The 13,724-nt window shown below is 35.6% G+C and overlaps 1 protein-coding gene across 1 annotated transcript in view; it reads left to right on the plus strand.

Moving 5' to 3' along the window:
* The window catches only part of LOC127434639 (dual specificity calcium/calmodulin-dependent 3',5'-cyclic nucleotide phosphodiesterase 1A-like), a 78,938-nt gene that overhangs the window by 39,180 nt on the left and 26,034 nt on the right, over positions 1-13,724 (plus strand). The window contains exons 3-5 of the mRNA XM_051687524.1: positions 7,332-7,445; positions 8,403-8,585; positions 10,785-10,851. Coding sequence (XP_051543484.1) covers positions 7,332-7,445; positions 8,403-8,585; positions 10,785-10,851 — 364 coding nt within the window. The remainder of the gene's footprint in view (positions 1-7,331; positions 7,446-8,402; positions 8,586-10,784; positions 10,852-13,724) is intronic.

Below are 13,724 nucleotides of genomic sequence, written 5' to 3' on the forward strand. Positions count from 1 at the left end.
CATGTGAAAACTGTCCTTATGAAAATTGTGTATAAAATAATGGCATATAATGAGGATATTGAAGTATTATCTACTTTTTAGAAGTTACTGTAAAAAAAACTAAATTATATTATATTATGTTAGATTCGATGATTTTACTGTATATAATATTATGCTATATTATGTATTATGTATATTATGTTATATTATGTAAGTAATATTACATTTATGTTGTGGATGTAATTAATCATATGATAAATCATATGTTTGGGTGTGTGTGAATGATTTAATCAGCTGTATATGTATAGTACATCTACATAATATGAGATTAATCAGCTTCATCCATAACATATACATACAGTATAACATAATATAGTATTACTCTCTTTCTCTCTCTCTCTCTCTCTCTCTCTCTCTCTCTCTCTCTGTATAGAGAGAGAGAGAGAGAGAGAGAGAGAGAGAGAGATTAATAACTAATATTAAATAATAACATTAATAACTAATAAATAATTAGTTAATTAACCCCTTAGTAAAGTGGTTCAGTTTGCCGGAATTTAGCCGATATATCTGCTCACACAGCTCAAACAGTGAAATCCCCATCATACTATGATCGGATTACACTGTGTAACAATTTTTTTTTTTTTTTTTTTTTTTTTTTGGCTTTGAATATTACTTTAGTATAAATACATGTTAATTTGGATTCATATGTTGTTTTTTTCTGACTTTATGTGAACAAAAAGACACAAATTTGCCTGTTTACTCATTGGAAATAGATAAATTTCAAAATATCACTGTCCTGGTCACAAAAGCAAAGTTTGTGGGGAATAATAGCCATTTTCTATACTTTTGAGGCATAAGCAATTAGGAAATAACACTTACTACCAAGAACAAAAATTTTGTTACATAGTGTTATCTTTCTAGATTTGTCTTCTTTAAAAAACATTGGTAGTGCATTGCTAGTGTCTTTCAGTATTATTTTTTTTCTAAGTGTATTTTCATCAACAGTATGTTTAACTTACAATTGTTTAATTATCGTCATAATGCGTCTTTTTCGTCTTGTCTTCATTTGCATTGACGAAAACAAAAAGCCCTTCATCAACAAACATTTTTGTCAGTTATTTCTTTGGCGAGATTAACATTGATTATGTTAATCATGAGTAGATTGTAGCTTGGCAAGAAAAAATTTCAAAGTAGCTTACCTGTTTCCATTCACAAGAGTGCTATCTTAACCCCTTAGTCTGAAGTTTATCTTCTCCACAAAAGCAAAACAGTTGTGATGAGTCATCAGCACACATTCTCATTAGGAGCTGCTAATGAACAGGAAATTCTCAGTGTGTGATATCACTGGTGGTCTGTTTGTACATTGGAGAATCTGAATATCTGTCTGGCAAAATATGACAGTGAATGAACAGCGAATAAAATGGCATTTGCATACAGAGTTCACCGTAAGCCATAAACATACTCTACGCAGATTTGCTTGGCCAACGCACTGCATTTTTCTATTACTGTGGTGGAAACAAACCTCAAGGGGTTGATGAAGTTACCTTCAAATATCTGTGCCATAAAATCAGATGTTATTGTTCAGATTTATTAGTCGGATGAATTAAAAATTTCAGGCAGGTGTGTTTGTTTAGAGTTGAAACTAAGCTCTGCAGGACGTGGCCCTTTGGGATCGGAGTTGAGCACTGGTTTGAGATGGGTATACTGTAGCTGCAGTCATTGATCCAAAAACGGGCAGTTGCTCAAAAATGCCATTGAAGATATACAGAGCCCCTTACCTAACCCTTTCCCTAACCTTAACCATGACTGAAAGTGACGCCCCCTTTTGGAGTTGGTGCAACCCCCTTTATGGAATAACCCCACCCCCTTGTGGAGTAACCCCGCCCTCTTTTGTAGATTCCATCTCCATTTGGAGGTCTCCGGCCTGCAGCTATACCTACTTGACTGGTTTACACTAATGCTTGTCACAGCGCCCCTTGTGTCACTGCTGAGAATGCAATGCATGACTTGCATTGTGTTATGAATTGCACTCTGACACAAATGTCATGGGAATGTGTTTTACGTACTTGCGCATGGTACTGTATATTTTGAGTACAGTTATGTTACAGATTGTTGGTAATTTATAAAACATGTTCTGGCCGGCAAGTTTCGGCATGAATTAACTTCTTAGAAAACACATCATACAACCACAGACAGATTAAAGCACAGGCCTTCAGGGTATTTGTGTAGAACGCCCCAATGTTTTTTACTTTTACTTTGAAAGCATCCGAAAGTAAAAAATCGGTGTGCATTTCACTGTTTTTGCCTTGTCACATTACAGTGCCATTGTAAAACCAGTTTGACGGACCATACAGTGCGTAGAAAATGTTATGCTGGTGGATCTTTAGAGACATCTGTGCCTAGAGCATGCTGACATCATAATCCATTCTTATCAAAAACACATGCAGTTTTGGGGGAAAAAACAATCAATAAATGCAATTCCCCAATGACCCATGTCTATTAGATTGGCATTAAAAGTGAATAGAATACATCTGCAGCTATGTTTCGTATTCACAGATGCTACGTTTACGTTCCACAGTTCTTTAACCATGCTTTCGAAATCTAATGTTCCTGATCCCAATCGACACAATCGACTCTGAGACAGAAGGCGTGGTCTAATGGTCTAATCTTAAGCATCTAATCCGGCTCTTTCTCTGTATTAGAAAGGTCATACATTGTGCGGTTGTGGCCGAGCGGGTGTGCATGTCTAAAGAATTTTTGCTCTTATCATTTCTGCTCCAGACAGATTCTAGGAAGTACTAATACTCAAATGGGATGGCATTGATTGTGTGTTTGTCTGAAGGAAGGGATTCCTCGTGGACACCAGCGGAATGTTTCTGCTCTGCCTCGCCGGTTTTGATAACATTGTTCAAACAGCGTGTCCTCTACCCTGTTTCCGACATCACGCTTTTGAGTTGAACGAGAGCACTTCATTCAAATAACATAGCTGCTGAGTACTTCAAGATAGGAGACAAGAGGCCGTTGAGACAACATACAAGTTGCTATTTCGGGGTAGAAACTAAACAAGCAGCTACTACCTTTAATATACATGAAATATAAAGAAATGTTTTGGGTTCAATACAAATTAAGCTCTATCAACATCATTTGTGGTATAATGCTGATTACCACTCAAAAATATTTTTGAATATTCATGCAATATTCAGCAAAAATCAAGTCTACAGTGAGGCACTTACAATGGAAGTGAAATGGACCAGCCATAAACATTAAAATATGCATTTTCACAAGTATACCCACAAGATTCAAACATTATACTTGTTAACATGATTTTAGTGTGATAAAATTGCTTACTAACCTTAACTGTGTAAAGTTATATCCAGTATTACAACTTTGTTGCAATGGTGACAAACGCCGGTAAACTCTGTAAACGATTTTATCACACTAAAATAATTTTAACTCATATAATGTTTACATCTTGTGGCTTAACTTTTGAAACAGCGTCTGTTTTAATGTGTATGGACAGACCCAATTCACTTCCTTTTCAAGTGTCTCACTGTAACCAAGATTTTTGCTTGTGTTTTTTTTTTTTTAAATAAACATGGGATGAGTCTATAATACTGTATCTTCTATGCCTTTAATCATTTTTAAATGTTTATTTTTTATTTATGATTAGCATTATTGCAGTAATACTGAACTATTAATTTAATTCACTTAAAGGGATAGGTCACCTAAAAATAAAAATTATCTCATCATTTACTCACCCTCATGCCATCCCAGATGTGTATGACTTTCTTTCTTCAGCAGAACACAAATTATGATTTTTAGAAGAATATTTCAGCTCTGTAGGTCTACACAGTGCAAGTGAATGAGTGCCAAAATTTTCAAAAATCACATAAAGACAATATATATAATATACATTGCCTTGCAAAAGTAATCAGACCCCTGACCAATTATCTCATATTACTGAATTACAAATGGTGCAATGAAATTTCATTCTGTTTGATATTTTATTTTAACACACTGAAACACAAAATCAATCATTGTTAGGTGAAATTGGTTTTATGTTGGGAAATATAAAAAAAAACATAATTAAAAAAAATGAAATATCTTTGTTGCATAAGTATTCAACCCCTGTGCTGTGGAAGCTGCCAGGTTACACCGATGAAAGAAATTGCCCTAAAGAGGACACAATTACTTTACCATTGGCATCCACCTGTGAATCATTAAAGTTGCAATCACATTTTATGGATAAAAAACCCATTGTTGAAGGATCATTGGTCAGGCTGTGAATCTGAAAGAAAATTAAGACCAAAGAGCATTCCACAGAAGTTAAAGTAATAAAAATGCCTAGATTAGAGAAAGGGTACAAAATAATATCCAAATGTTTGGATAACCCAGTGAGCACAGTTGGATCAATAATCAGGAAGTGGAAGCTGCACCACACCACCAAGGCACTGCCAAGAAAAAGCCGTCCCTCAAAACTCAGCTCTCTAACAAAAAGGAGACTGGTGAGAGACGCAACAGAGAGGCCAACAATCACTTTGAAGGAGCTACGGAGTTCAGTGGCTGGGAGTGGTGTAATGGTGCACCAGTCAACCATATCAAGAGCACTGCATAATGCTGGCCTGTATGGGAGGGTGGCAAGAAAGAAGCCGTTACTCAAAAGTACCATCTGAAAGCATGTCTGGAGTTTGCCAGAAAGCATGTGAGTGACCCAGCTGCGACGTAGGAGAAGGTTTTGCGGTCAGATGAGACCAAGATAGAGCTTTTTGGGTAAAACTCAAAGCGCTATGTGTGGCGCAAACCTAACACTTCATATGCCTCAAGGCAAATCATCTCTACAGTGAAGTATGGTGCATCATGCTGTGGGGATGCTTCTCATCAGCAGGGACTGGGCATCTTGTTAGAATTGAAGGAAGAATGGATGGAGTAAAATATAGGGAAATACTGCAAGAGAACCTGCTTCAGTCCGCTAAAAAACTGAAGCTTGAGAGGAAATTCACCTTTCAGCATGACAATGATCCCAAGCACAAGGCCAAAGCAACACTGGAGTGGCTCAAGTACAAAAAGATAAATGTCCTACAGTTGCCCAGTCAAAGTCCTGATCTCAGTCCTATTGAGAATCTGTGGCATTATTTGAAAATTGCAGTCCACAAGCGTCACCCAACCAACCAGAACAACCTGCAGCAAATCTGCAGAGAAGAATGGGCCAAAATCACTTCGTCACTGTGTGCAAAGCTGGTACATATGTACCCCAAAACACTTAAACCAGTTATTGCAGCAAAAGGTGGCTCGACCAAATATTAATGTGTGGGGGTTGAATACTTATGCAAACAAGATGTTTTAGTTTTTTATTTTTCATAAAAATATTTTTCAACAAAAAAACAATGTCACCTTACAATAACTGATTTTGAGTTTCAGTGTTTTAAAATAAAACATCAATCATAATTAAATTTCAGTGTACCATTTGTAATTCGGTAATGTGAGAGAATTGGTCAGGGGTCTGAATACTTGTGCAAGGCACTGTATAAAATATAATATATAATTTATAGTAAAAATGATTTAAATATTGATCCGTTTCTTACCCATACCTATCATATCGCTTCTGAAGACATTGATTTAACCACTAAAGTCTTATGGATTACTTTTATGCTGACTTATGTGATTTATGGAGCTTCAAATTTTTGGCACCCATTCGCTTGCATTGTATGGACCTACAGAGCTGAGAATTTCTTCTAAAAATCTTCATTTGAGTTCAGCAGATGGAAGAAAATCATACACATCTGGGATGGTGTAAGGGTGAGTAATTGATGAGAGAATTTAGATTTTTGGGTGAACTATTCCTTTAATTGTTCATCTTTTTTTATTTATGTGGAGGAGGGATGTTGTTGTATGCTTATCCCCCCCAAATTAATAAATAAATAAAAGATTCAAAAAAGAAGAATTATACATGTCAGTTTATAACATCTGCACTTACAAAAATTCACTTTGGCAGTATGTATATATATATATATATATATATATATATATATATATATATATATATATATATATATATATATATATATATATAAAATGAAAATACCATGGTAGTGTCTAAACACAGTCTCCACATTAAATTAACTGAGGGCACACATATACAGTAATTTGCTTATCTGGAATCCTGCCACACTGGCATGCCACATAAATGTTAAACCAGACTGTGAATTTAAATCCACAGTGAATTGACTACATCATTTCACTCTAGTTCAACGAAGCACACTTCTCAGCCTTGCGTGTTCTAGGCAATTCGGTCAGGAATTGGGTCAAACCTGTTTCCTATGTTCTCCATTCACACTCACACACCTCATCACCCAGGCCCACACAGAATGAAGTCTGTCTGCACACACCTGGGACATCAGTGTTGGCCTAATAATGTGGCCCTATGTCCACATGAGTGAAGATCAGAGTTTTGAGATGCTAAATATGACACATAAACAAAACAGTGACGCAAACTCAGTGGTGTCAAATTTGTATACTTTAACAGCTGAACACTTTGTCGAAATCTACACAGAACACTTCATTTTAGTTCTTGGCAGTGAAAAGGATCTGGTGCCGGTCAGCAACAAAGAGTGTTTATATCATCCATAGTTATACAGATGATGGATGAATCTTTTCACTTTGTGTAAAAAGCATTCAGCAGCCACAAACAACAAATTTCAGGCAGAAGTTTTTGCTACTCAGCTAAACAATATAACAATATGTCTGTATTTATTACCATGCTCAAAAGGCACAGATATATTGAAATTCCTCTTTTATTCGCCATAATTTTCTGCAATGCTCCACTTAACGTAAAGACTTCATTCAAGCTTTGTTTTGTAGATAATTTCATTGGAGTGCAATCTATTAATATTCTGTAAGAAATTTCAAGTTTAAAATCTTCAATTGACTTACTTTGTTAGAATATTTTCCATTAAACCTGGCAGTGATGATGTTGTAATTTGCATAGTGAATTGCGAACTGTCTTCTTGCATTCAATTAATAAATGTGAATCTAGTTTGCCCTTGATGCCTTGAGTGTGCCTCTGCAATGTTGTTTTTTTTTTTTTTTTTTACTGCATTTACTAAATCATGCCCCCTAATTGCTAACACATTTAAAGGGCTCAGTTTTGTTGCCGCTGTGGTGCACTGGATAATGCATGTGCTCACAGGACACAAGTTCAAATCATTCTATATCAACACCCAATTCTACTTTCTTGCTAGCTGTTCCCTGTCCTGTCCATTACAAACATTACATAATAAATTGCTAATTTTTTTTTTTTTTTTTTTTTTTTTTCAGAATTAATTAGATTTTATCTTTTTTTCTTCTTATTTCAGGCTAAGATGTTTGGTAAAACAGTTGGAGAGAGGTGAAGCTTCAGTTGTCGACCTGAAAAAAAACCTAGAATATGCTGCATCCGTTTTGGAGTCCGTCTACATTGAAGAGACGAGGTAATGAAAACACACTTCACACAGGTTGTAAATTTCTCTCCCTCTTTTCTCTTAACAAATATTAAATCAACAGGACTGTCAAAGGTCAGGGGTAAATGTTGTTTTATGAGTGCCTGAGATGGCGTAATCCCTAAAGCTGCTCTAAAACCGCTAGGTTGATTTAAGATTAAAAAAAAAAAAAAAAAAATGTAAGAGGGATTGCATGTTATCTTGTTTCTGGAGGCTATCCTGCATTTACACTGTTTTGATTTGGATGTGTGGACAAATGAAATGGATGTCTAGACGTCTGCTACCAGCTCAGAAATATGTGTGGCATCCGTCAAATTAAATACTTCTCAGACCACCATAGACATGTTTAGTATTCTGTTTAGGTGATTTTGGAATATTTGGAAATGTTTGTACATTGGTAATACATGGATATGAGAGAAAATACTTTTGGGAAGTTGACCTGTCCTGTGGTGTGACATGCTATACTCCATCTAAAATGATTTTAAAAGCATTTTGCTAACTCTGTTATAATTATTGTGCATGTAGATTTTATGACCCCATTAATTGAGAGACTATGTGGTACGTTTGTATTTGTAAAAATTAATCTGTCACACTGCAAGGCCATTTAAAATAAACTAGTGAAGGCAAAAGTTGATTAAAATACAATGAGCTAAAATACACAATTCCGTTACACATTCCAATACACTGTAGCCTACAATCTTGATGTTGATAAAAAAAAAAAAAAAAAAAAACATTTTGTCGATAATCCATATCCTTTATCTTGGTGTAGAATTGTATATTTTTATCTCTGTTTCTTTCCATCAATTTTGCTCCAAGGTGTTCTGGCTGAAATTCAATCTGACTAGATTGAGAGTGACATGACTTACACATTTAAGTGCCTTCATACAGCAATCGTGTCTTATTTTTGTGTGTGTGTGTGTGTGTGTGTGTGTGTGTGTGTTCCTGCAGGCGGTTGGTGGACACAGAGGATGAGCTCAGTGACATCCAGTCCGACTCGGTTCCCTCAGAAGTGCGCGACTGGCTGGCGTCAACTTTCACACGTCAGATGGGGCTGATGTTGAGACGGTCTGAGGAGAAGCCGCGATTTCGCAGCATTGTGCATGCGGTGCAAGCTGGGATATTTGTGGAAAGGTGGGTGTGGGGCTCTTCCAAGTTCATCGGAATAAAGTCAACAAATTTAAAGGAAGTACATTTTTCTTGATCCTTTGAGATAAGAGGTTGTTGTTCTATAAAAACATACTATGAGTTACTGAAAACTTACTGAAAAGCCTCAGTCCTAAAAGACCATTTCTTAAAACTAAGCTGCAAAACATATACAGTATGTTTTATACATATGCTATTATTCCTGAAAACCAGCTCTGACGTTCAGAGTAAAATGCTGGAAAAGCCATTCCCGGCTGTGTCTAGCACTCTGCACAACCTTCTGAATAATCCCAACATTAGGAAATAGTTGCAAAAGTTTATGTTTAACAAGATTTCTGATCATCTAAACAGTTTGAGCTGCACATATCAGCACAGATTGTTTATTTAAACATGTAACAATGTAATACAGGCTTCGCAATGACACAATTATTGAAGGGGCAGTAAAAAACTATATTTGACATAATAGCAAGCTCACAGCAAAATGCTTTTGCTCATTTCACATGCAAAGAAGGCATCTATTAAAGTCACAGTAGCAAAAATTGATCGTTTAATTCTACCGGTCTTAAAGAGGGTGGAAAATACTCAATGAAAACTAAATTATGACTTGACTTTAGTGGCGGAAAGAAATAATTCACTTGAGTACAAGTAGAAGTACTAAGAAATATTATGACTCAAGTAAGAGTAAATAAGTCGTTTGCCAAAAAACTACTCTATTACGTTACAAGTTACTTTATGAAAATGATATTATATATAGTATATACGCTTCCATTTTTAGAACACAAAGACATTTTCGTTCTTGAAGGAAACTTATGCTTCCTTTCACCAAGGATGCATTAATTTGATCAAAAATACTGTCATTAATTGCCAATATTATTATGGTTTGAAATAATTGTTTTAAGTGATATTTATTCTATTTTTTTCTTTACCCGTGATGGCAAACATATACTGTGTCACCTATTCCTTACAAAAGCATTCTAAAGTGCTAATTTGGTCCTCAAGAAAATGTTCTAATTATTAGAACTATTGAAAATGGTTGTGCTACCATGCGGAAATCACAATACAGTGTTTTTTTTAGCCCCATTTGCTGAGTTTTGAGTTCTTACAAGTTGCTTTACACTTGCAAGTCAAATTTTGGTTTTAAAAATAGGTGAAAAGAAACACATTTCTCCTGAAATTCTATTTTCTCCTAAAGTCTATTGTTTTAGAGAGATGAAGGTTATTCCATGCATTACTGTTTTGAATAAAATAATTTATAGCCAGGATAGATAGGGAAGTGGACATCCAGATGCACAACAAAAAGACAAGTAAATAGTCTCTAGTTTGAGAAACAGACTCTCACAGGTCCTAAACTAGCAGCTTCTAAATGCCAAAGACCTGCATTGCTGCAAGAGGATTCTTGGACAAACATACATTTTTAAGAATACAACATTTATTTAGATAGAAATAGCCATTTGTAATATTCTAAATGTCTCTAAATCATCTCTAAACTACATAATGAGCATTGTGACTGAAACACATTCCTATTTCAGGTTTATTCTCATTCACATGTGTCCAAGTATTTGACACAGCGCATTTTAGTTTATAAACAGATTTAGCACTTTTAACTTTTTTCTTCTGAAAATTCAAAAATATTATGTATTTTTTTTGTACTTTGTAATTGTGTTGAAAAATAATTGTAGCGAAGTTGAGTACTTCATTTTCAATCAACTCAAGTAAAAGTAAAAGTACTATTATTTATTTATACGTAAAAGTTTAACATTTTGACAAATTTACTCTATAAAAATAGTAGTTGTAATTCATTACTTTCCACCTCTACTTGACTTTCAATATACTGGAAGCGAACCCCAGGGGAAAAAAAAAAATTAAATGATAAAAAAATGCACCTTGCCCCTTAAAACCTTCAGCATCTCTCTGATAATAAATAGGAACCTTCAAAGTATTGATACTGAGCTAATATATTTCAAGCAGGGACTGACTGATGGGTGGCATGCAGAAATGATGGATTGGTCAGGACAGAACTGTGGTCTCCTGCTGTGCATTTCCTGTCCCATGTCCTCTTCCCTGTCTTGCATGCTCTTTAAATGTAACCGTTAAAGGCCATCTCGACCAAAACACGGGATTCCCCCACATTTTCTGCTTCCAGAATCTCTCTCACACTGACAGGAGTGTGTTATCTCTCTCTGACAGGATGTACCGACGGACCTCCAACATGGTTGGACTGAGCTATCCACCCAGCGTGATCACTGCCTTGAAGGTAAACAGCCAATCAGCTTGGCTTATCAGACTAGTGCCCTCCTCAAACACATATTGCCGATTCTATCTTGATGCAGAGGAATTAAAAAAAATGAAAAAAAATAAATATTGGCAACTATCAGCATAGATTTTTACAGATAACCGACAGTTCCAAAAAGCAACTATCGGCACCGATAAAACCGATATATTGGTCTACCTCAAACTCACTGCCATTTCATAAAAAAGGGTATAAAGAGGGCTATCTTCATTAAAACATCTAATTTTGTGTTCCGTATAAGAAAGAAAGTCGTACATGTTTTGAATGACATGAATGAGGGTAAATGATGACAGAATTTCCATTTGGGGTGAACTGTTTTTTTAAATGTGCCAGAATTTTATGATTTTGGGCTTTTCTCGCATCCAGACATTTTAAATAGTCAAAAGTGCCCCTAATTTTAGAATCACCCATATATACATAAACGCACACAATGTTAGAGAAATCTGGTCAATCTTGTCACAGCACGATGATAATTATTTTTTAAATGCACATTCGTTTATGTGAAACATAACAAGGGAGAGTTGGTAAATCAAACTCTCTGCCTGGCAAACAGGCCTGTTTAATCAACTAAAGTGCAGAATTGATCTTTTCCTCAGCCAGCTGTGTTACCTGGCACACACACACACACACACACACACACACACATGCACACATGATTGAACAGGGCAGAGAGAGTTTAGCCTGTGGTTAGTTAAGTCGCACACTTGTCTTAAAGGATGCAGCATACATCGATCAGCCACAACATTAAAAACACCTACCTAATATTGTGTAGGTCCCCCTCGTGCCGCCAAAACAGTGCCAACCCACATCTCAGAATAGCATTCTGAGATGATATTCTTCTCACCACAATTGTACAGAGCGGTTATCTGAGTTACCGTAGACTTTATCAGTTCGAACCAGTCTGGCCATTCTCTGTTGACCTCTCTCATCAACAAGGCATTTCCATCCACAGAACTGCCCCTCACTGGATGTTTTTTTGTTTTTGGCACCATTCTGAGTAAATTCTAGAGACTGTTGTGTGTGAAAATCCCAGGAAATCAGCAATTACAGAAGTACTCAATCCAGCTCATCTGGCACCAGCAATCATGCCACGGTCCAAATCACTGAGATCACATTTTTTCCCCCATTCTGATGGTTGATGTGAACATTAACTGAAGCTCCTGACCCATATCTGAATAATTTTATGCACTGCACTGCTGCCACACGATTGGCTGATTAGATAATCGCATGGGTATTTGTTGGTGCCAGATGGGCTGGTTTGAGTATTTTTGTAACTGCTGATCTCCTGGGACCTTCACATACAACAGTCTCTAGAACTGACTCAGAATGGTGCCAAAAACAAAAAACATCCAGAGAGCGGCAGTTCTGTGGATGGAAACGCCTTGTTGATGAGAGAGGTCACCGGAGGATGGCCAGACTGGTTCGAACTGACAAAGCCTACGGTAACTCAGATATATATATATATATATATATATATATATCTGAGTTTGACTCTATGGTAGTATCTCTAGACTACTGTATATAAGCTTGGGTTAAACAGGAGAGCATTCGTGTTTTATAAACATACAAACCCATATAAATTCCAGACATAACGCTGGAAAAAAAAAAAAAAAAAATTCTCAGTTCTGTGAATGAAAGTCAAATGGACAGAATAATGTGGTATCCTAGTGGTTAAGCCTCTAGGCTGATATCACAAAGGGCAGAGGTATAAACCTTGTAGGGGAGACCAAATGGATCTCCTGCATTCTACTTTACCTCTTATGCTCTTGAGCCCAAGGCAGTTTGCCTTAGATTGCTTTATCTGCCAATAAATATATAAAGTGTCAGCTAAGTGACAAGAATAAGTAACAGAATACTAATACAAGTGTTTTTGTTCTCCACAAATAGCAGTTATTTGCTGGCTGGGCCCACTTAAATCTGTGTAATCTTATTAGAGAATGAAGAGGGTAATCAGTTAAAAATAATGAGTAATTGTTTTGTATGTAAGCTGCCTTTTATTTGAAATATATCTAATTGTTTTTAAAATGATAGCTCAACCAAAAATGAAAAGTGTGTCATAATTTACTCACCCTATTGCTGTTGTCTCTGGAACAAAACATTTTAGGCAGCATGGCTACTTCAGTCACGATTCACTTTTATTACATGGAAAAAAGATGCAATGAAAATAAATGGTGACTGACACATGCATAGGCTAGGGGCCTAGTTTACAAAGAATCATCGTAAATGTGAATGTATGTTAATTAAATCATTTATAAAACATCTATGCAAGTGGAAAAATGTTTCTAAGTCCATGACAATTTATTGATCAAAAATCATTGCAAACTGCCTGTTATCTTGTAGGACTCAGAATTACTTTGAATTGACTTACACAAATAAATATAAATATATTATGCTCAGATATTATAAATGAAAACAGTGAATATACAAATAAGGCTTTTACTTAATGCAGACATAATCAGAATTTTATCAAATATTATGTATTGTGCATATAGACATGGTCAGTGATTTAAAAAAAAAAAAAAAAAAAAACAATTCAGTCCCTCAATCACTCACATCACAAAACTTTACCAAAAAATCAATACTATGTAAATGTAAAAATTAAAAACGTATATATGCTTGCTTTTCACATTTTTATGTCAATTTTTGCATTTATAAATTTCGTTTGTACAGTGCTTTTAACCGTGTCCACACTAAACTCCTTTTCCTAATGCCATTGATTTCCAAATGATGCAGTTATGGATAGCATTTTTGAAAATCTCTCAAGTTTTCTTTTGGAGGAAAACACCCTTCCATTGTGGAGGAACGTTGCAAAATCAACAGTTTCACATAAAAACATA

This window comes from Myxocyprinus asiaticus, chromosome 44, assembly GCF_019703515.2.
Source record: "Myxocyprinus asiaticus isolate MX2 ecotype Aquarium Trade chromosome 44, UBuf_Myxa_2, whole genome shotgun sequence".
In the NCBI taxonomy this organism is placed as follows: domain Eukaryota; kingdom Metazoa; phylum Chordata; class Actinopteri; order Cypriniformes; family Catostomidae; genus Myxocyprinus; species Myxocyprinus asiaticus.